Source organism: Pongo pygmaeus, chromosome 10 (assembly GCF_028885625.2).
Source record: "Pongo pygmaeus isolate AG05252 chromosome 10, NHGRI_mPonPyg2-v2.0_pri, whole genome shotgun sequence".
NCBI lineage: Eukaryota > Metazoa > Chordata > Mammalia > Primates > Hominidae > Pongo > Pongo pygmaeus.
In genome coordinates, this window is record NC_072383.2 from 123044255 (window position 1) to 123066843 (window position 22589).

At 57.9% G+C, this 22589-nt stretch overlaps 1 protein-coding gene across 3 annotated transcripts; it reads left to right on the forward strand.

Moving 5' to 3' along the window:
- The first annotated feature begins 1060 nt into the window (after positions 1–1060).
- RFLNA (refilin A) lies at positions 1061–21479 on the forward strand. 3 transcript variants are annotated; one of them, XM_063647194.1, is made up of 4 exons: positions 1061–1152; positions 1321–1634; positions 17604–17713; positions 19658–21479. In XM_063647194.1, the coding sequence occupies exons 2-4, from the start codon at positions 1428–1430 to the stop codon at positions 19989–19991; spliced, it is 651 nt and encodes a 216-aa protein (XP_063503264.1). In that variant the 5' UTR covers positions 1061–1152; positions 1321–1427; the 3' UTR covers positions 19992–21479. The 3 variants fall into 3 exon arrangements, with proteins under 3 accessions (XP_063503264.1, XP_063503265.1, XP_063503266.1); XM_063647195.1 differs by lacking the exons at positions 1061–1152; positions 1321–1634 and adding an exon at positions 16656–16793; XM_063647196.1 differs by lacking the exons at positions 1061–1152; positions 1321–1634 and adding an exon at positions 17156–17179.
- The last annotated feature ends 1110 nt before the right edge of the window (positions 21480–22589 follow it).

Below are 22589 nucleotides of genomic sequence, written 5' to 3' on the forward strand. Positions count from 1 at the left end.
CCTCCTCAGACTGGGCCCTCCACATGGCAGGGGCCTGCTGTCTTACGCGTGCCCGTTCTGAGGTCCGGCCAAGGCTGGGTGCAGAATGGGAGTCTGAGAACATCTTCAAAGTGCTGCCTTCAGTTTGGGGGTGTCCAAAGAGCGGATTCTGACACCCGGCTTCCCGCCCCTGATCTTGGGCTTTCTGCTGTAAGCAGAATGGAAGTGAGTGTGTCTGTGCACACTTTCACCCCTCCTGGAGTCTCCCTCTGCTCTCTCTTCGCCCTATTAGCCTCTCCCACATTCCTGCTTTTCAAAGCAGTCCGTGGACACCCCCAGCTGCCCCGCTTGCAGAATGGAAGGATGGATCCTCAGGAGTGGGGTGGGGGGCGTCTGTGTGGCTGGGCGCTGGAAATGCGGAGATCCTTTGCCAGGCATCTGATAAGAAAACAGTAAGGAAGGGAAACACGTGTTCTTCTCTCTTGGGAGGAAGGAAAAGAAGGGAAAGACGGGCAGGACCCTTGTTCATGAGCAAGGACCTCCCTGGAAAAAATGCAGGAACAGCCAGATGCCGGGGGATTCCCGGAAGTGCTGCTCATCGCCGCCGCCGCCCCCCACCCACAGGTTCCACCCAATGCTTTCCACCCTCAAAGCCCAAAGAGCTGGCCCTTGGTGTGCGGGTAACCGAGACGCCAGTACTAGGGCGGTGGTGGCCCTCCTCCCCATCGATTGTAAGTTACAGAGAAAAAGAAAACTTCTCTAAAATAAAGTTTCTCAAGCTGCTTTTATTGAGACTTCAAATGAGATGGAGAAAACCTCCAAAAGCACCACGAAATAGGATGATGATGATTACTCGTATTTCTTGGGATGACTTGGGGACCCCACAAGGCACCCTCGGTGCGCGAGTGTGGTGCTTGTTCCGGGAGTGGGGGACACACGCGCCTCGTGGGACTCCAGCTGCTGGCTGGGCGCGCAGTGCCCAGGAGCGGGAGGGCCTCGGCGGAGGCGCCGGGCCGGGGCTGTTGCCCACCGCGCAGGCCGGGGCGGGGAGAGGAAGAGGGAGGAGGAGGCGCCTAGAAAAGGAGGCGCGGGCCGGGGAGGTGCGGAGAGGGCCGGGCGGCTACGTGCGCCTCGGGGCTGGGCCGGCCTGCGGGATCGCAGCGCAGCGCGGAGGCGAGGCCGGGCCCGGCGGGCGGGCGCCGCGGAGGGCGGAGGGCGGAGGGCGGAGGGCGGCGGCGCTGGCAGGAGCGCGGCCCGCGGCGGCGAGCAGGCTGCAGGCCCGCGGGGATCGGGGGCGCGGGGGGCGCCGGGCCTGATCGCCGCCTCTCGCGGTGCCCGCAGGTCCCCGGGCGCGCAGCTCTCGCCCCGCCGCCGCCTGCCCCGGGCCCCGGAGCGCGGTGGAGAAGCCCCCGGAGGAGCGGGGGGCCCGCGCCCCGCGCCCCCCAGACATGGTGGGCCACCTGCATCTGCAGGGCATGGAGGACAGCCTGAAGGAGCAGGGCCGGGAGGGCTTGCTGGACAGCCCCGACTCCGGGCTGCCCCCCAGCCCCAGCCCCAGCCCGCCCTTCTACTCCCTGGCCCCCGGCATCCTCGACGCGCGCGCGGGGGGCGCCGGCGCCTCCTCGGAGCCCCCGGGACCCAGCGAGGCCAGAGCGGTAAGGAGGCGCTCTCTCTCCCAAACGGGGGACCGCGTGGGCGGGTGGGTGAGGGCTGCCCCCAGAGACGCGCGCTACTGCAGAAGCAGGACGGGCCTCCTCCTCTACCTGCCCCGCAGCCACGAAGGTGGCCAGTGACAGCCACGCTTCTCAGGTGGGGACCAGGGTGTGTAGGGGGAGGTGATCCAGGCTGACCCCGGAACCTGGAGACGGCTTCTTGGCGGTGGGCCTCCCTCCAGAGTGATTCTTCCTATTGTCAGTAATAATGGGGGGCTCATGGGGCGGGGTAAAGGACAGTCCGAAATTCCCAAAGAAGTTGGCTGCTGGCTAGGGGGGCTTGCGCCCAGAGGCCCGGCATGTTGCAGACATCTGGACCCGGCCCCTCTGCTGCTCCGAGTGCCCTGTTTACTGTCCGGGCGCTGCCAACGTGAAAGCCTTTTCTTTCTTTCTTTCTTTCTTTTTTTTAAATAACCAAACCCAGACAGGATCCCTTCCTTCCCGGGATGTTAAGGCATGTTGACGTGGAGCTTAGGCGGGAGGCGGAGGCTGGAACCCCGGGTCAGGAAACTCAGGAGTTTGTATCCTGCCAGACTAAGCCCAGCCTGGGGGTGGACTCCGGTGGGGACCCAGCTTGGCGCCTGGCCTGAGACTGGGCGCCCCCCTGGCAGGCGGGGAAGCATATGGGCCGAGCGGGCGCCTTTGCAGCTTGAGGAAATGACAAGTTGAAATGAGTGATTGCCCATCCCTGCCCGCTCTCTGGCTGCGCCCTGCCCACCTTAACAGCTTTACTGCTGGGGCATGTGTGCTGGCTCCACTCCCCTTTCCTGGGGCCCCGTGGATTCTTGCCTGGCACTCACAGGGCAAAAAAGGCCTCCCTGCCGCTGAAAATCCTCCTCCCCACAGCAGAAAGGAGCGGCTCCCCCGCCTCAAGCCTCAGGACGTGACCTTCATTCGTGCCTTGCTTGTTTCTTAGCCTGGTGGGTCCCAAACTTGGTCGCCCATTGGAATCATTTGGAGAATCTTTAAAACCCACCCACACTCACCGCCCAGATAGTCTCACTGAATTGATAGGGGGTGCAGCTCGGCGTCAGGAGGGTTTCAGTCTTCCTGGGTGATTGTACTGTTCAGCCAAGTCTGGGAGTCACTATCTTAGACCAAATCATGCAGCAAATTTGAACTTTGGTCTCTTTATGGGAGCCTGGCAGGTGGAAGGGGCAGTGAGGACTTCCAGCAGTTGATAGAGGTGACCAGGGCTGTTTGCAATGACCCTGATCTTGCTGTCTAAAGGGGGCCAGCTTTCCTGCCAGAGCGTCTGGGACTTGGCACTGTCGCGCATTTGAGCTGCACACTTTGGGACTGAATCCCCGTGGTGCCTTGCACAGTGGGGCTTGGAGAAAAACGACCGGGAATCCGCCTTCTCCTTGGTTCCTTCCATGACCCAGAAGCCTCCTTACAGAGGGTTTTCTGGAAGCGTTCTCTGCCATCCGGGCCAGCCCGTGGCTGCCGCAAGAATAGCATGGCCGGCTTACTCATCTTGGCTGTTCTACTTGACTTTATTTTTTCCCCTTCCTGCTCACTAGATGCCAGGTATGGAACTGTGTTGCCCTGATCTTCTAATTTGGCTTAAAAGCAAAGTCCGGGGCTGTTTCCTCATGGGTAATGATACTTGGCATTTAGATAGCTCATACTGTGTGCCAGGATAACTGTCCTAAGCACTTTATTTACACCAATTCATTTAATTTTCACTATATTCCCATGAAGCCTACACTCCAATTAGCCCCATTTTCCAGAGGCGGAAGCCAAGGCACAGAGGAGGTTAGCAACCTACCCAAAGTTGCCCAGCCAGGAAGCGGCTGTGCTGGGCTAGAACCCAGAGAGTCTGACTGCAGAGTCTGCCCTTCAACCTCATATTATCCCCCTTTTCACCGTGCAGCTAATTAACTACCTGTGATTTTTTTTTTTTATTGGAAAACAAAATGGCTGTGTACCTACCAGGTTTGAAGGGCTGCTTTTAATAAAAGGGAGAAAGGGTTGCCTGGCGCCCCCTCTTCTCAACTTTGGGGCTTGCCGCTGTGGCCATGCCCACCCACCCATCGCCCACCCTGCAGGGCGCCCCACCTCCCTGGTTAACTCGCGCTAAACTTTGCTGAGCGGTGTTTAACCACACCCTGCTCGCTGACGACTCAGGGAGAGTGCTTTTTAGGTGCAAATATCGGCACCCCATAATGTCTCAGGACAAAGAGGCGGAAACCTCTGCTGCGCCTCGCCGCTGATGCTTTCCAACACCCGAGGAAGAGGCTGGGGTGAGTGGTGCCAGGTTTCCATGTGGGCCTCAGGTTCAGACTGCGTTTGGCAGGGTGGGTGTCTTTGTTCCACTATCCAGTGACTGACACCACCTTTCTGATAAAAGTTGGTGGCATATGCCTCAGCTGCTGGGATGGACTGCAGTCCTGCCCCCAAATCTAAGCCACTGAGGTCCTCACGACCTTGTCACCTACTTTAGGAGGCTGGACGGACATGCACGTTAAACCTGCCTACGCTTCCCTTCATTAAAGAGGCCCCCCACTTTGTTTGAATAAGCTGGACTTGCCTCCTGGACGCTCCCCACCCACTAAGGCAGGGTATCTGGGAAGCGGCTGGCTGCCAGATCACTCCCCAAGTCATCAAAGGCCCTGGGGGCCAGGCTGGATATGAATGAACCCCCTCCCCACGCACCATGGGCTTTTTGTGCTCACTCTTGGAGCAAAGGTGGGAACATTCCCGATCACTCCCAAGCCAAACAAAGAGCTGGGAATCAGGCATGGTCCCCGCAGTACTTACTGAGCGCCTACTGTGTGTCACGCTCTCTTTGGGGCCATGGAGGACACAGCAGTGAACAAGATGCTGACGGTCCCTGCCCTCGTGAACTGGCATCCTAGCAGAGGAGACACAGCCACCAGCTGAACTATGTGCGGCAGCAGCAGGTGGATGGAGAAGTGTCCTTGAGGCCAGAAGCTGGGTGAGAGGTGAGCTTTAGGCAGGTAGACAGGGAGGTGATGGTTAATAGAAACCCACACACACTCAGGGGACGAACGTTACAGTTCTAGGGCTGAGATGTGCTCAGTCCAAGACAGTGGCATGTGCAAAGGTCCTGAGGCACGAGCAAGCTAGGCATGGCCTGTTCGGGTGTTGGATGCACAAAAATTTCAGAAATCACCACTAAAGAACTTATGCATGTAATCAAATGCCTTGAGCAGCTACAAAGAGGCAGGGACCACCAGAGGGGCCGGGAGAGGCAGGGAGAGGCCAGGTCAGTGACTTCTAGGTGAAGCTGAGGCCAAAAATTAAAATTCCATTTGGTCTTTTAAAAACTACTTGTGACTGTTCTGTTTTTTTTTTAAAAAGGCATCATGAGCTTCCATTCCACACTCCCCAAATTAGAAACCCAAATGAGAGACTTGAGTGAGAAGGGTGCCCGTGTGGGACGCAGAAGGTGGCCGTTTTGCATCAGTATAGGGCGTGTCTCCATGCGGGCGGGGACCTGTCTCCTGCATGGCCCAGGACAGCGGAGCCTGCCCACTGGGGCTGGTGGCAGAGGGGATTGTCTGTCAGCTGCATTCAGCCCACAATTTTTTTTAAATTTATTTTTTAATGTTTTATTTCCATAGGTTTTGGGGGAACAGGTGGTATTTGGTGACATGAGGAAGCTCTTCAGTGGTGATTTGTGAGATTGTGATGCACCCACCACCCAAGCAGTATATACTGAACCCAATTTGTCATCTTTTATCCCTCACCCTCTTCCCACCCTTTCCCCTGAGTCCCCAAAGTCCATTGTATCATTCTTATGCCTTTGCATCCTCATAGCTGAGCTCCCACTTATAAGTGAGAAATACAGTATTAGGTTTTCCATTCCTGAGTTACTTCACTTAGAATAATGGTCTCCAATTCCATCCAGGTTGCTGCAAATGCCGTGATTTCATTCCTTTTTATGGCTGAGTAGTATTCCATGGCGTATATATACCACAGTTTCTTTATCCACTCTTTAATTGATGGACATTTGTCAGCCCACAGATGTTTAAAGCTGGGTGGGTGAGGGACACAGCTGAGCAGGACAGACGCTGCCTCTGCTGCCTTTGAGCTCTCAGGGCTTGGACTGTCACCGCAGATTAAGCAAACACCCATTGCCCTTCTTCTCCTCCCCGCCCTGCCCGGCAGAGCTGTGGGCATTTAGGGGTTGGCATCGTGGAGGAGTGAGGATGGCCTTGAGGCAGATCTATCTCCCTAAGTGAATATGGGCAGTTCGGAGAAGTAGCCCTGTGCCGTCTTACTGCACTCAGGGAGGCCGAAAGTGGCATTTGGGATCTTACATTGTGTTCTCTGGGGTTCATGTTCAAATGAACAGCCCCCCTGTGGCAGGGAAAGGACTCAACCCGTTATGGGGCAATGGCAGGTGGTGACAGATCTGAGCTGTTGCTGCCTCCCAGATGCGGAGACGGGGCCTCTGGCCCTGGACTGCACCCACAGCTGGTGGCCTGGGCTCTGTCACCTTCAGGGCTCCTTCCCTCCATCCAGCCTCCCTCAGTCTGTTTATGCAGTGGGTGGATTTCTGAAGAGCGTATGGGAGAGCTTTCCTAAGGAAGATGTGCTGGATCCCTGGACCCAGATTCCAAGAGAAGCCATCCCTGAGAACTCCCCGGGGGGGCCCAGCTCTTGGAGGCCGCCTGTGGTCTCAGCCATCCCTTTGGACCTTGGCTGGGACCCTTGGGATTCTTGGATTTTCTCATTTCTGCTTCTTGTCTGTGATTGTGAAACTGAGTATGAGAGAGGAGAAGGAAGGGAGCTAGGGAGGTAGTGCTGGGGTTGGGAAGGATGAATGGATGGATAGATAGATAGATGGATGGATGGATGGATGGACAGAACAATGGGTGGGTGGATGGATGGATGGATGGATGGATGGATGGATGGAAGGATGGATGGATTGATGGATGGATAGATGGATGGATGGAGGCTGAATGGATGAACAGACGGCTGAACAGATGGACTTAGGAAAACAGGGATCAGTCCCCGTGGCCCCCTGGCAGGCTCACAGGTGTGTTCCTGTGAAGGTGTCTGAGCAAGCTAAGATGGAAGACAGCCAGGTATGTCAGGACAAGGTGGGAGGGAGGAGCCTGTTTGCAGAAAGGGAGGCTGTGAGGAGGGAAAGGAGGGAGAGGAGGGAAAGCCAGAAGCCCTGGCGCCTCCTTTCAGCCGCGTCTGCTCGATCCCGGGTGAATTGGCCTCCAGTGGAAATTCAGCAAAGTGTCTGACAGCCCCGGTCTCCGGGGCAGGCTTACTCAGCTGAGAAACTCAGCTGTATCTGTAGCTTTGGCGTGAAAAGAAGACATATAGGCTCACGGCCTTCCAGGTGCTCTGGAAACAAGGGAGCTGCCTGCATGGGGAAAATGCTGCCAGACAGACTGGGGGCAGCTTTCCCGGGGACAGCTTTCCTGGGGACAGCTTTCCTGGGGGCAGGTGTGGTCTGTCCTGTCTGCCCTCCAGTGCTCGGCCTCCCTGCGGGGCACAGTACACGGACTGTGGACACCTGCTAGTGTGCCATCTGTATCTTAGGATGCACAGGAATCCAGAGGGGATATTTGTCCACCCTGCAGCAAATCCGGCCTTTATAAGGGCAGGGTCTGGGTTCGCCGTTTTTTGTGTACAGAGATGGGTGTCCCCTATCTGGGAGGCCGCTTGGCCGTTGTGAGTGGTTGAGAAAGGACAGTGTTATGAGTGTCTGGGGGGGAAGTGGGAGACCCTGCCCCAAGCCCCGCAGCCTGCACAAAGTGATTCTTGTGCCCTAGGTTGACGGCCCCCACTCTGTTATTGGCTGGCAGAGCTGTGAGTCCCTGCACTCACTTCCCAGAGCTGCCGTGACAAAGTGCCACAGACTGGGTAGCTTAACACAGAAGAAATTCATCCTTTCACAGTTCCAGAGGCCAAGAAGCCTGAAATCAAGCTGCTGGCGGGGGCACGCTCCTCTGGAGGCTCTAAGGGAATCCGTCCCACCTGCCTCTCCTAGCTGCTGGCTGCATCACGCCAGTCTCTGCCTCTGTCTTTATGTGGCCTTCTTGTCTCTGTGCGTGTCCCCATGTACAGATTTCCCTCTTCTTATAAAGACACCAGTCCTTGAATCAGGGTCCACCCTAATCTAATCTGACATCACCTTAACTTGATCACATGTGCAAAGACCCTCTTTCCAAATAAGGTCACAGTTGCAGGTACCAGGGTTTAGGACTTGAACTTATCTTTGTGGGGCACACAAGGCAGGCCACACCTGTCTTGCTGACTTGGGTGCACCGGGCCTGCCCATCTCAGGAGGGAGCCCAGCCGGAGCACTGCCTCCAAGCTGCGACATTCGAGTTTGTTCACTGTTTCTCTGCCTTGGGTGTCAGATCCTGGGCTCGTGGGTTCCTTGCTGGGCCCTTGATAGTTCATGGCTCTCCACATGGCCTGATCCACTCGGGGTCTCCTGGGATCCCCCCCAAGCAGACAGTGTCCTTTCGACAATCACATTCAGTTGCCCTGTTGTGCCACATTGGGGGAGATCGAGAAAGACCCACCCCTGCGCCGGCCCCCTGCCCCAGGATTCGCCAATACCCAAGGCTGTCATCAGAAGGGTGGGAATTCTTGGTGCTCACATGCCCCCTCCTTGGTTCATCTTCTTCATGGGTGATGGTCAAGATTAACCTTAGCCCAGCCCGTGCGCTTTGGTCTCAGATTCCCAGTGTATATCCCAGACGATCAAGTTCCGACAGCAGCAGAGGTTCTCACCGCCAGGGAGGTCAGGGGCCAAGGTCACGGGCCGAGGTCAGGGGCCAAGGTCAGGGGCCGAGGTCAGGGGCCAAGGTCACGGGCCGAGGTCAGGGGCCAAGGTCACGGGCCGAGGTCAGGGGCCAAGGTCAGGGGCCGAGGTCGGGGTAGCTGTTGCAAGGCTCCATGTGGCTTTCGTAAGGACGCCTCTCCCACAGCCCGTGTGGGGCTCCCTGGCTGTCCTGCTGTCTCTAGGAGCAGCAACGGAGTGGGGGGAGCTCTGGGACGTCCTCCTGCCTCCCGCTCCTACACTGATGGGCCACTAGTTGGCTCCTGTGTGAAAGCTCATGGTTCAGTGAACTGGGCTGTAGTATCTGTGGATGGCCTTGTGTCACCCAGGCTGTGCCTCCTGGTGAGTCCCTGCCCAGCCCGGCCCAGACTCCAGGTCTGGCAGGCCATCCCTGTGAGGCACTGAGCTCTCGACAACAGAGCGGCTATCTTTCCTCGCCGGCCTGTGGGCTGTGGCCTGTGCAGCAGCCAGGAAGGCGGGGAGCTCCAAAGAGCCCCTGTGTACTTTGACTTCCAGCCAGCGAGTGTTCATCCCCGTCCCAGCGGCTCCCGGGGAAGGCTCCTGGGCGAAGCGGGTGGAGCCTGGTGGGCCCTTGGCGAGTGTCCACAGGACCCAACACCCTCCAGTGCCTGTCCTGCCCCGCCTCACTGTCCTGCTGCCCAGAAGCCTGGGAGTAAGCCCAGCCTCCACAGGCTACAGCAGGCTTGCCCTGGACCCTGGAAGGAGCTGGGAACCTGGGACTGGGCCGTCCCTGTTTTCCTAAGCTGGGAGGGAAGCATGGCATCTGGGTGACCCTCCTGTGTGCCTGAGACGCACTTGTTCTCCCCTGTCCCGACATCCCAGAGCTTTGAGGCGGACGCTGAGCCCCCCAGGAAACCGCCAGCCTGTGTCTTGGGCATCCCTGATGGTCCCCCAGCCCCAGGATGTGGGCCTTGCCGACCGGCACAGCCTCGTTTCACAGATGAGCAAACCGAGGGCAGCCAAGGGTATCTCACCGGATTCTGTCTAGATCAGAACAGGAGCCTGGGCCTGTGGGAGGGCGCTGCAGCCTGACAGACCGGCTGGGGGTGGGGTGGGGGTGGGGAGCGGGCCTGTCTGGGGGCTTCCTGTGCTGAAGGTGGCCGCATGGCCAGGGCAGGTGAGCAATGACAGGTCCCCATGTGCGTGTGCCCGACCCCTTCCCTGGCCCTCCCCTGCCTTGCCAGCCCCCGTGGGACTGTGTGTGACCCAGTCTTCGGGAGTATCTCGCTCCTGCGTGGCTGGAGAGTCGGACTTCAGGGCCGCAGCCTGCCTTCTTGGCTGCGAGAGGCACTTCCCTTGCCCCCTCCCCACGCTGGCTGGAGTCCGCGGGGCGCCACGACCGTGTCGATGTTCGAATAGCCCTGCAGCCAGAAAGACGAAGCTGCGAGCCTCAGGATGAACTGGTGGCTGCCACTATCTTCCCTTGGTGTCCGGCCCCGCAGCTCCGAGGGAGTGTCCTGGGCCTTGGCGGGACTTCCCGAGCCGTCTCACCACCCAGGCCCGCTGGATGCCAGCCCGTATGGGTCTGGGCTTTCACGGCTTCTGGTGTCTCCTGCCCAGCGCTTCCAGCTTGGGTGGACTTTAGGTGTTTTTTCAGCGGGACCCTTTGGCAAATGGTGCCCGGAGCTCTGGCTTCCCGGGCCGGCCTGTGAATTAGGCCTTGTCTGCTGCTGGCAGCCAGGCGGGGAGCGGGACCCGGCGGAAAGGGGCTGTCTTTGTCGGCACCCACGCTCCAGGTGTGGCGGTATCCGGAGGGTTTGGCAGTGTCTTCATTCTGGGTGGACCCAAGAGAGATGCTGGGGTGTGGGCTCTGCCACAGCACAAAGGCTTTGCCTCTGAAATAAGCCCTCCCTGCTCGATGGGTGAGGAGTTAGCCTCTCCTGGCGGCGCGTGGGTGGGTAACGCCAGCAGCAGGCTGCCTGTCTCTCCTTCCAGCCCTTCCACCTGTCTGGACAGAAGAAACACCTCCCCAAACCTTAGAGCCCATGTTTATGTCCCCTTCCACACCGGTGTCGTCCTCTCTCTTCTCCCCCTCTTGCGGGAGAAGGGCCCTGGAGGTTCCTGTGCCTCATCTCATTCCCGCCGGACCCAGCACACAGTAGGTGCTCAGCAAACAAACACCTGCACGCACTTGGGAAAACGCCGAGCTTCAGATAACGTCTTTTGGGGAGTGTGTATCATTTCTAGAAACATGGAGTATACAGAGTCTTGCAGCTGGGGTCAGTGTTGACTGAACGGTGAGACATAGAAGACGAGGATGGGCCTGTCTTGTCACTGCCTTGTTTTTGTGAAGTGACTGTCCTGAAATGATGCTTGCTTGCTTCTGAAAGTAAGAAGTGTTGTTTTAGGTTAGAAGGGTGTGAGCTATACCTCTGTCCAGGGAGGCGCCTCCACCCCAGACCTTCATGGGAAAGGAGGATCCCTCCTGCGGGCCCACTGGCACTCAGTGCCACCCCTGCGCTGAGCACTGTTCCACGTGGCTGCCGGCTCTGACTCAGCCGCATCGAAGCCTGGGAGGCAGGTCCTCCCAACAGCCCACTTCAGAGATGCGGAGGCTGTGGTGGCCCAGAGACGGGAAGTCATTGGCCCAAGTCACACAGCTTAGTAGTCTCTTATGGTGGCTGCAGCCAATTACCAAACACAGAGTGGCTTCAAACTGCACGAATTTGTTATCATCTTCCAGCTCTGGAGGTCAGGAGTCCCAGAATCAAAGCGTCGGCAGGGCTGGTTCCTTCTGGAGGCTCAGAAAGAGTCCGTTCCTGTGCCTGCTCTGGCTCCTAGAGGGGCCCGTGCTCCTTGGCTTGTGGCCCCTTCCTCCTCATCAAAGCCAGCAGCGCAGCATCTTCCGGCCTCTCTGACTCTGACCCCCTGGAACGCTGTGATGACATCAAGCCCACCTGGATGACCCAGGACCATATCCCATCTCAGAATCCTTAATCACATCTGCAAAGTCCCTTTTGCAGGTATTCCCAGGTCCTGGGGATTAGGGTGTGGACAGCTTTGGGGGCCGTTGTTCAGCATGCCACACCCAGGAAGGGAGCAGCTGCCTCTCTTTTGGGCCACTGACTCCGTGTCAATGCCAGGAAGAGATGGGGCCACCTCAAGGCCAGCTGCTGGGGGCTTTGAGGAATCTCCTGCTTCTCCAGTCCTCGATCCTCTACCTGTAGTCCTCAGCCCTTGTTCTCGGGTGACCGTGACTAGCAGGGATGGGGCTCCTGGTGATGTTTGTCCACAGGCTGCTGCCAGACTGGAAGACAGGCGTGGGCCCATACCTGGGGCTCTCTGGGTTGGGGCAGGGGCTGCTTTGCAGGTGTGGGGTCTCCCCTCCCCATAGTGTAGGGGCGGAGAGGTGCCAGGTCCTGGGCTTAGAGGTGATAAGGACTCCAGCCTTAGGGAGCTGCTTCTCTGGGAGTGACAGACATGCAAAGGGGTTACTGCGATGGCGGCCAGTAGATGGGTGCTCCCGTGTCCCCACAGAGGATGCCCCTAAGACTTGGAGCGGATACTGAGGTGGCTCTCACCAGCCCAAGAGAGAAGGAGCCAGTGCAGCAGGGAACAGCAGGAGCAGAGAGGCAGCCTCGGGTCACAGACAAGGGGCCGAGAGAGAAACGGGCAGAGGTCCGAGCGGGAAGCCTTGAGCCTATGTCGGGGGAGTCTGGAGCTGAGGGGGCAGTGATGAGACAGGCCCCTGGGCATGAAAGGCAGTGGAGGAGCGAGGGTGAGGGCCCGGGCCCCGGAGCCGCACCACCAGTGTTCCAGCCGTGATCTGCCTCTTCCAGCTGTGTGGCCTTGGGCAATGACTTAGCCACTCTGGGCCTCGGTTTCCACATCTGGAAAATGGGAGTGCTGCCAGCAGCTGCGTGCTGGGGTTTTTATAAGGATCAGATGAGTAGGATATGTGGCGAGTGCCCAGAATGGTGCCCGGCACAGTGAGAGTGCAAAAAGCTCTCCATCCTCATTGTCTAGGCAGGTATGGGGGCGGCGGGGAGGGGACAGATGTAGGAGATATCAAGCCAGGTCCCGGCAGGACTTGGCTCTGAGTTCACGGTTCCCACCCAGCCCGATGTCCACCCTCCACTCCCTCTGCCCAAGGCCGGTGTGCATGTGGTCACCATGGTTACAGGCTTGGCCCTCTGCGGCCCAGGCATGAGCACCAGCCTGGAGGAATAGGGTCCCCACCGCCTGCTGTCCCCCGTGGGAGCCAGCTATCCCCTCTTCAGCCGAGAACAAAGCACTGAGCGTCACCATGCACTAGACGTTGGGGTGTAGGGGATGGAGACCGTGCCTCCCCATCCGCGAGGGCATCGTGATCTGGGTAGGGCCAGAGAGCAGGGAGAGGGCCGCAAACCTAGAAATAAATGCGTAAGCAAAACCCACTAAGTGCCGTGTCCCAGTGACGGAGGTCAGGGAGGTATCATGGCCGCTGTGCACGGTGCCCCACTGCCTCAGTCCCCAGTGGCCGTGAGCCCCGGCTGCCCACGGCTGGCAGCTGTCTCCTTTCCTAGAGAGCTGTCCTTGGGGGGGAAAGGGAGCTTCTTCCCCCAGAAGGTGACTCCCACCCCCAGAAGTGGGGCAGCCAGTGGCCAGCAGCCCGCTCTCCCAGCTGGGACCAGTGCTGAGGCAGTCACACTCCTGCGCCCCTGGTGTGATGGGGCCAGGCTGGTCACAACTGTGTCCCTGCCTTGCCTGGCTGACACCTGCTTAGCCCCTCTCTCCCATTCCCCTGGAAGGACTCCCCTGATAAACTGGTTTCACAAGATTTCCCATCCCCATCCCTGATCAAGATGGGAGGAGGCCAGGCTGGGGACCCACAGGTGGTCTCAGCCAGCCCCGGTGCCTTCATGGAGGGCTGGGAGGTGCAGGCCCCAGGGTTCGGTCCTTCTTGATTTTTAGCATGTGGACTTTTTGTGTGATCTTCCTAGAGCCGCTGTAAAAAAGAACTGCCACAAACTGGGTGGCCTGAGAAAACAGAACTCTATTCTCGCACAGTTCTGGAGGCCAGAGTTCCAATCAAGGTGGGGGCAGGGCCACACTGCCTCAGAGGGCCCCAGGGGAGGCTCCTTCCCGCCTCTCCGGCTTCTGGTGGCTCCAGGTGCTCCTTGGCTTGTGGTTGCGCCCCTGCCATCCCTGCCTCCACATCGTCCCTGTGCGTCTGTGTCCGCTCTTTTTTTTTTTTTTTTTTCTGAGACAGAGTCCTGCTCTGTTGCCCAGTCTGGAGCGTAGTGGCACGATCTCGGCTCACTGCAACCTCTGCCTCCTGGGTTTGAGCGATCCTCCTGCCTCAGCCTCCCTAGTAGCTGGGATTACAGGTGTGCACCACCACACCTGGCTAATTTTTGTATTTTTAGTAGAGACGGAGTTTCACCGTGTTGGCCAGGCTAGTCTCAAACTCCTGACCTCTGGTGATCCACCCACCTCGGCCTCCCAAAGTGCTAGGATTACAGGCGTGAGCCACTGCCTCCGGCCTGTGTCCACGCTTCTTGTAGGGACACCAGTCATTGGCTTTAGGGCCCACCCTCCTCTGAGATGACCTCATCTCAGGAGCCTCAGTTCCATCTGCAAAGGCCCCATTTCCAAATAAGATCCTGTCCACAGGGTCTGCGTGGACATGGGCTTTGGGGGAGGACTCTATTCAACCCACACTGCCCTTGTCCTTGGAAAGCCACCTCTGGCCGCATTTTTGGTGCCCATGCCTTGACCCTCGCTGCTTCTCTCAAGGACCTCTGGGTCCATCTTGTCTTGGCCACACTGGGCCATGCCCCACCTCCCAGGGAGAGGGTCTGCAGGTTTCAGACCAGACTGTGACCTCCCTTGGGTCCCTGCCTCCACCCCAGGCACCTCCATCCCTCCCCATTTTGACACAGGCAGACAGAGCCAGGGGCAAACCCAGGACCTGCCCAGCCAGCAGCCTGAGTGGCTCTAGGGGGAGCAGAGCCATTGATGGGGACGTCTTAGGGCCTCTTCTTTGAGGGCCTCTGCACACAGCATGCAGTGGTCATTTGGGGTGGGGGCTGGCCTGCCGGCTGGAACCTCACCCACAGCCTGCATCCCCCTAGGGCGGCCTGTGCAGGGTGCTTGCTGTGACAGTGAGCGTGTTCTGGATCTGCCCCGGCCAGTGGACAGCTGCCAGCGTGTGGCGGGTGTGACTGAGGAATGGCGTTTTTCAACCTACTGAATTGTAATGAATTTAAGTTGAATAGCCCCATGCGGCTAGTGGCCTCTGTATTAGAAGCCCTAGAACAGGGTCCCAGGGCATGGCTTGCATGCCAAGGGGAGGCAGGGCTGAGGGCGTGCGGGTGTCCTGGGTGCTGTTTGTGGCTGTGTGGCCCTGGGGCCCAGTGGGGGCACTCCAGGACCTGTGGGCCCTGGGGCCACAGTGGACTCTGCTTCACCCCTCAGATCACATCCCGAGTGGCACTGCACAGGGAAGCCCTCCCTGATTACCTGGTGGTCAAACCTCTCTCGTGCCCTCATCACCCTGTCGACCACAGCCCTCCCGACAGTTGGAATCTTAGGCCACTGGTGGGACACTGGTGAGAGTAGTGGGGGATTCTGGCAGCAAGCTCTGATGAGGCCAGGAGACCCTCTCTGTTTACCACTGTAGCAGCAGTACAGAGCACAGTGCCGGCACACAGTAGGTGCGCAGTGGGTGAGCTGAATGGAAGACGTTCTGCTGTGGCCGTGAGCATCTCTTTGCATCTGCACTCATGCTTTCTCCAAAGCTGTGCTATTCATACGCTCTGGGTCTATTATTCATAACCTCAGTGATGAACAAGCTATCTGAAAAATAAGCGGGTTATTTAAAGCCCTGCCCTTCACCTCCCTGAGCCCTTGGTGTGGGCATGTGTAGTTCCAGCAGAGGCCCTAGGGAGTGGCCTTGCCAGGCCCCCTGCTAGCCCAGCATAGGCTAGTCAGGCAGGGGGATGCCTCGTAACAAACATCCCCAATCTCAGTGGCATCGAAGAGCAAGGGCTTCTTTCTGGCTCTCACCATGTGTTCCCAACGGGTTGGCCGTGACTTGAGTGTTGCAGCAACACCTCAAGGAGAACATCTAGGGCTGCCTTAAAAGGCTTTAGGGGCCAGCCACGGTGGCTCACGCCTGCAGTTCCAGCTTTTTGGGAGGCCCGGGTAGGAGGATCACTTGAGCCCAGGAAATTGAGATCAGCCTGGGCAACATAGTGAGATCCTGTCTCTGCAAAAATTGTTTTTTAAATTGGCTGGGGCATGGTGGCATGCACCTGTAGTGCCGGCTCTGTGGGAGGCTGGGGTGGAAGGATTGCTTGAACCCAGAAGTTTGAGGCTGCAGTGAGCCATGACTGCACCACTGCACTCTAGCCTGGGTGACAGAGAGAGACCCTGTCTCAAAAAAAAAAAAAAAAAAGGCTTTAGAAGCAGAGCCTCCTGGCCCTGCCCTGAGTGAAATCTCTACTTCAAGACGCTCACTTTGCTGGGCTGGCCCTGAAGGACCCCCAAGCACAGATGGGCGGGGTTTTCTTGGGTTGGTGGAAGAGGGGAAAGGCCTGTGAGGCTGAGTCTGGCGGGGAACACTTCCAGAGGGAAGAGTGGGGTAGTGGGAGGGCAGAAATGTCACCATGGTGGCATGAGTAGAGGCTGCAGGGGCCAGAGGTCTGTGTTTTCAGAATCAGTTTGGGGCTGAACCAGCAATGGGCTGAGCTGTGGGGAGGGGGAGGTGGACTGCAGGATGGGGTGGGGTCCTTAGGCCACTTTCTGTGAGGAGCAGGATGGGGTGGGGTCCTTAGGCCACTTTCTGTGAGGAGCAGGATGGGGTGGGGGTTCTTAGGCCACTTCCTGTGAGGAGCAGGATGGGGTGGGGTCCTTAGGCCACTTTCTGTGAGGAGCAGGATGGGGTGGGGGTTCTTAGGCCACTTCCTGTGAGGAGCAGGATGGGGTGGGGGTTCTTAGGCCACTTCCTGTGAGGAGCAGGATGGGGTGGGGGTTCTTAGGCCACTTCCTGTGAGAAGCACCGGCATGGGCATGTCCCTGATGGTCTTTGCTTCCACAGGGAGTGGAATTTTGGGACAGACTTTAACACAGACCAGAGAAAGAACTTCCCAGCGTGCAGCTGTGGGGTGGATTTGGGAGGAGAACAGAGAGTGCTTTCTTTGTGTCTGTCTGAAGGTGCTCTTTCTGAAGGGGCTGTGGATGGCTGCTGTTCCCACAGAACTTTCTTTCCCCACCTTGCCAAGATTCTTCCAGCTGCAAGTGACAGAAAGGCAGCTCAAATGGTCTGAAGCCTCAAAATGGATTTGCTGGTGCTCACAACTGAGGGACAGTTTCAGGTGTGGCTTGATCCAGGCATTTGAACAATGTTGGAAAGACTTGATCTTTCACGTCTTTGACTCCTGCTCTCCTCAGCGTAGCTCCATTTCCACTGGTTTCCAACCCCCCTACATTCTTAGCCCTCACAGTGGGGGCTGTCTCCACGGCTCTGGAGGAGAACCTGGGTAGGGCTCTCATTGGCCCAGTGTGGGTTACATGCCCATGTCCAATCCAGTCCTTGTCCTCAGGGAGATGTGGTGCCATTTCTAGAAGATGTGGATGCTGAGTAGGCCCGCCCTGCCCTCCTGCAGACATCTGCTATTCTGATCAGCTTCCTGTGCCTCTCTACAGGCCTGGCCAGCTCCCACCTGTGTGTTCCTCCCTGGCAGGTGTGCCACAGACACAGGTGTGGTGGGGTCTCTACCCCTCTGGAGGTTACCCGAGCCTTAGGTGGCACCAAGAAGGGCTGGGAACCCTTTCTCCAGGCCGAGTGTGGTTTCAGCCCCACAAAGAGCACAGAGGGATCCCAGTTCTCCAGCGTTCTGAGCCGGGCTCCGGGGTGGGTGTGGCCTGGAGGTTGCAGTGGGAGGCCATGACCACACCCCTTGTTGAGAACTGGGAGCTGGGGGGCAGGCTGGTGATGGAGAGCTGGGCAGACCCCTGAATGCCTGGATCTCACGGAGTGGGTCTGGGGTGGGCTTCCTGATGGGCCCCACAAAGCAGCTTCCAGACCAAGCCAGTGCCAGAGGGTGTCAGGTGGTCCTATGTGCCCAGCAGGGAGCTGAGGCCACTGCGACAAGGGGCTGCATAACCCCTGGCTCTCCCCACAGCCCCCCTCCCAACTCCCAAATCCCCCGGTGTCGGAGATGAGGCCCCGGATGCTGCCAGTGTTCTTTGGGGAGAGCATCAAGGTGAACCCGGAACCCACGCATGAGATCCGGTGAGTGGGCCGCTGGGCTCTGTGGGGGAGGAGGGGGCGGGGGGTTGGGTGCTGATCCTGACTCTCTTGTGGGATGGGGGTGGGGACTAGGCCAAGCTGGGGGCTCAGGAGGCTCCCTACCCTCCAGGCAGCCCCTCTGGGTGCTGCTTCCTGGGGAGTTTGGCCGTATCTTAGCCACAGACAAAACTGATTTTAAGAGACTCTGACCCCAAGGGACCCTCTGTGTCCACTCCACGCCCCCACCCCAGGCCTATTCAGCCATTTCCCATTTCCCCATTTACCTTCTCCTCCAACAGGCTTTTATTTTAAATCCAACCTCTCAGAAAAAATGGAAAATTATAAACATAACCACTTGTGCACCCTAACTCTCCCTCCCTTCTCCTGCCAGAATTTTTTTTTTTTTTTGACGGGATCTCACTGTGTCACCCAGGCTGAAGTGCAGTGGTGGGATCATGGCTCACTGCAGCCTCAACCTCCTGGGCTTAAGCAATCCTCCTACCTCAGTAGCTGAGAGTACAGGTGTGCACCCCCAGGTCCGGCTAATTTTTGTATTTTTTGCAGAGATGGGGTCTCACTATGTTGCCCAGACTGGTCTCCAGCTCCTGGGCTCAAGTGATCCTCCTGCCTCAACCTCCTAGAATGCTGGGATGACAGGTGTGAGTCACCGCGCCCAGCCCCTGACAGATTGTTAGGTATTCACAACCAAACCATTCAGGCAACTCAGGACCGCTTTCCACTCTGTTGTCCAAGCATTAGGGGACAGTTGTCCAGCTGCTCCATGTTCTTTGTGACTGTAACTTAGGTTCTTGAGGCCACCCATGAGCTACTGAACTGTAAGTGTACTGGGTGCCCTCCCATACGTATGACATCTTAGGTGGCATCCGAATTGAATTAAGGCGCCCCTGCTTGGGAACATCCCACATCGATTTGCCCTCCTCTGAAGCTGCTGGGGCTCAGCCTTCCCAAGGGTGGAGTGTGGGATCCGTGAGTCTTGCCCACATATCTATGGGGCTCTCTCCATCCACTCGTCCCTGTTGAGTGGGGCCAGCCAAGCGTCTGAGACCTACTGCCTGCTGCCCCGCCAGCCAGGCAATGGTCCCAGGAGACAAATGGGTCCACTTCTAAATTATTTTTCAATCCCCAAAGAGCCTTCATCGTCCAGTTTTTAAAATGCAAGCCAAAATTAGATCATCAGAAGCCTAGCAAGGGTGGAGGATGGATGCCTTGACCTTTGGGACCTCTGATCCCTTCACAAGTCTTTTGTGATCACCTCTGGGGATTCAGTGGGGAATGAGATGGGGAGGATTCTCTCCTTCCCAGAGCTTCCAGTTTGATTTCCTAAAGCTCTGGACTTGGAACTGGGGGATACTAGTTGGTCACTCCTCCAGGGGTGTTGAAGGGACTTTTTGGAAAATGTATTTTGATATAATTTCAAACTTTTTAAAAGGTTGCATGTGCCTCTCAAACAGATTCACTGGTTGTTTATATCTTGCCCTATTTGAGAGGAGGTTGGTGACTTCCTGCCCTTTAGCCCCCAGATACTTCAGTGTGTCTCTTAAGAGCAGGGACATCCTCTTCCATGACAGCAGCATAGTTGTCAACGTCAGGGAAGTGCACACGGTGACGCCAGCACCTAACCCACACGACACGGCTCAGTTTCACCCATCGTCCCGATCAGGTCCTTTCCTGGCTTACTTTTCTCCCGGGTTCAGGATCCAGTCGGGGTCCTTCATTGCGTTTAGCTGTCTCACCTCTTTAGTCTCTGTGAAGCCAAGACAGTCCCTCAGTCCTTCTTTGACCTTCTTGACCTTGACATTTCAGAACAGCCCACACCCGTCAGGCTTCACAGCATCTGCCCAGGGCCCCTTGGTGTCCATACTGTGGGCAGGGAATCGGGCTGCCCCCCATCCTGGGCTCACTCCGCTTCCCTCCTGCCCTTTCCAGCTGCAACTCTGAGGTCAAGTACGCCTCGGAGAAGCATTTCCAGGACAAGGTCTTCTATGCGCCCGTACCCACCGTCACGGCCTACAGCGAGACCATCGTGGCGGCGCCCAACTGCACGTGGCGCAACTACCGCAGCCAGCTGACCCTGGAGCCACGCCCGCGCGCCCTGCGCTTCCGCAGCACCACCATCATCTTCCCCAAGCACGCCAGGAGTACTTTCCGGACCACCCTGCACTGCAGCCTGGGCCGGCCCAGCCGCTGGTTCACCGCCAGCGTGCAGCTGCAGCTGTGCCAGGACCCTGCCCCCAGCCTCCTGGGCCCTGCCACGCTCTGACGGGGCTGGGGCCGGCCCGGGGTGCTGGAGGAGCCGGGAGCCCTGGGGAGGAGCCAGGAGGATGGACACGATGAGCTCAGCCTGGCACTTGGGCACGAGGCAGGGAGGCTGCCGGACCAAGGACCCGTGTGGAAGGAGGCGGCTCCCGGCTGCCTGCCCTGACCTACAGGCTAGGTGGTGGTCTCCTTGTTTTGGTGTCAAGGACTCAGTGAAAGCATCTATTTTTTAAGCACTTACGCTGGCAAGGCAGTAGGGGCACGCACTGTTAGGTGGTGGCCACCTCCAGGGTCGGGGAGAAGAATGGGTCCATAGCGTGCCCTTGAAGCGGAGAACAGCCCCGAGCAGTGTGAGGACAGAGGCATCCCAGCCTCAGCCGGTGGAGACGGCTGCCACTCCCCCAGAGCCCTGCCACCCCATGTGTCCCAGGCTGGTAGCCAAGGCCATGTGTGAGGGAAGAGGGGTGCCTCTCTTCCCTGCTGCTGGCCTGGGGTGTTTCCAAAACAGCCTTTTCGCACACATGCAGGTTGCACCGAGAGGTCTGGAGCTGTGGCTGAGCCACCTCTGATGGCTGTTGAGCCAGGAGGTTGGGCAAAGGCCGGATGCTGATGCCAGGGCTGGAGTTGGTTATACTGGGGGCGGGGAAGGCCTAGAAATACTTTGAGCCATGGCCTTGCCAGTGTCCCGTGCCCTCCAGTGTCGAAGATTTGGGGCACTGCCCGTCAAAATGGAAAGGTTGGTGCTCAGCCTTTGGAGCCTCACCTGCAAGGGGTCCCCAGCTAACACCCATCCATGCACCGCCTCCAGGACTAGAACCCTTGATGTCAAAACCAAGTGCCCAGCGGAGGCGGTGAAGCTCTCGGAAATGCTGCCACCTGTGTGAGGCCGGGTCTGAACTCGAGGGAGTCGGAGCTCAGCTGTCAGTTTAAAGAGACACTGAGGGGACCGGGCTGCCGCCCTCAGCCTTCGTTCCTGTGTCCAATCGATTCCGCAATGACAACACCTTACTCCTTCCTGCGGCAGGCTCACCCCTGCCCGTGGGATGTTGTGAGAGGAACATGAGCCAGACGAAGACTTGGCTCAGGGCTCCCTGGAACAAGCCAGGATGCACGGGATGCTGGGGGAGCCCCCAGCTTGGGGCAGCCCAGCAGGCCACTGAACAAACACCCCAGAAGCCGGCACTGTGGCAGGGTGCTGAGGAGATGCCCCTCTGAGCCTTCCTCCCCCCTCAGACCTGAATGCACCCCGCAGTTGGGGGCTGCCCCTGCCACTCCCCTGGTAACCCGTAAAAGGGGAGGGGAAGGTTCCCTGGGGCTTGAGCTCCCTCTGTGGAGGTGAGGAGGGGAGATTCCGTTCACACCCAGGAGGGGCAAAATGATTGATGTATTTCTATGTATCTACACAGAGAGTGCATTTTCTCTCCAGAGATGCTTTCTGGTTAACAAAGGAATAACTTAAGAAATTGATTGATTATCTTAATAAACTGTGCAAACCCAACGGGACTTCCTTTTCTGTCTGTGAGACCCTCGGCTCCCGCTGGGGTTGGGGAAGGGGAAGATGGGTCTCCAGGCCCCTTTTCCTGTGTGGCCATCACTTTTTTTCCACTCGGAGCTTGTGCCCTAAGGAGCCGGCCTCGGCCCTGATCAAACGAACAAAGAAGGACTTAGCCCCTACCCCTGTAGACAGCCTCAGGGTACACCAGCTCCACCCAAGAGCTAGTTAATAAATGCAGAGGCCCGGGACCTACCTAGGGACTTAGATCTGGGGGGCAGTTCCTTGGATGGGCCCGGGCATCTGCACTTTTGATGGCGTGCATGTCTGCAGCTCCATATCCTGGTCACCAGGTCTGGCAAGCCCCTCAACCCACAGCATCCCTGGAGAAGAGCCCTGGCTGCCACTGTGGAGCAGGCGGCTGGGACGCACCTTACAATCTGTTTCTCTCCATCTCGCCCTTGGAGAGGCCCATGGGGCTCCATGGAGATCGTGAGTACGTTAAAGGGGACACTCGGCAGCCAGGGGACAGTGAGTCAGACTGGAAAACCAGACTAGAATTTGCTCTGAAGCTCTGGAATTGGTGGGGGCAGGGGATACGGGAGTGTCTTTTGCCACAGAGACTGCCGGGGACAGGTCTTCCGAGGGGATGTGTCACAAGATTGCCATGGTCAGGACTGGTGGTAGCCTCTCGAGGTCCACACCCTGGTCTGGCAGTGGTTAAGCTAACCCTAGTGGGAATGTTATGCGTGCTAATTCGGAGCACTCATTGGATTCCAGGCTCTGTAGGAAACATTGCATATGAAAAGTTGCATGCCATCCCTACCCGCTGACATGGATGCGACTGCATCTCCATTTCAGAGGAGAAAGTAAGGCACAGAGAGGTTAAGTCATTTGCCCATGCTGGTAGGACGCAGCTAGTAGGAGGCAGAGCCAGGATCTGAACCCAAGATCCAGGACACTCTAAACCACCGGCTGCCTGCTTTGATGGAGGACGGCCCCTAACAGGGAAGGGGGGATGGAGGCCAGAGAGGCTGAGTCCAACACAGGTTCACATCAACTCGAGGACGAATCTTGAGGCTTCCACTGGTCTACACGGACAGAAGCGTG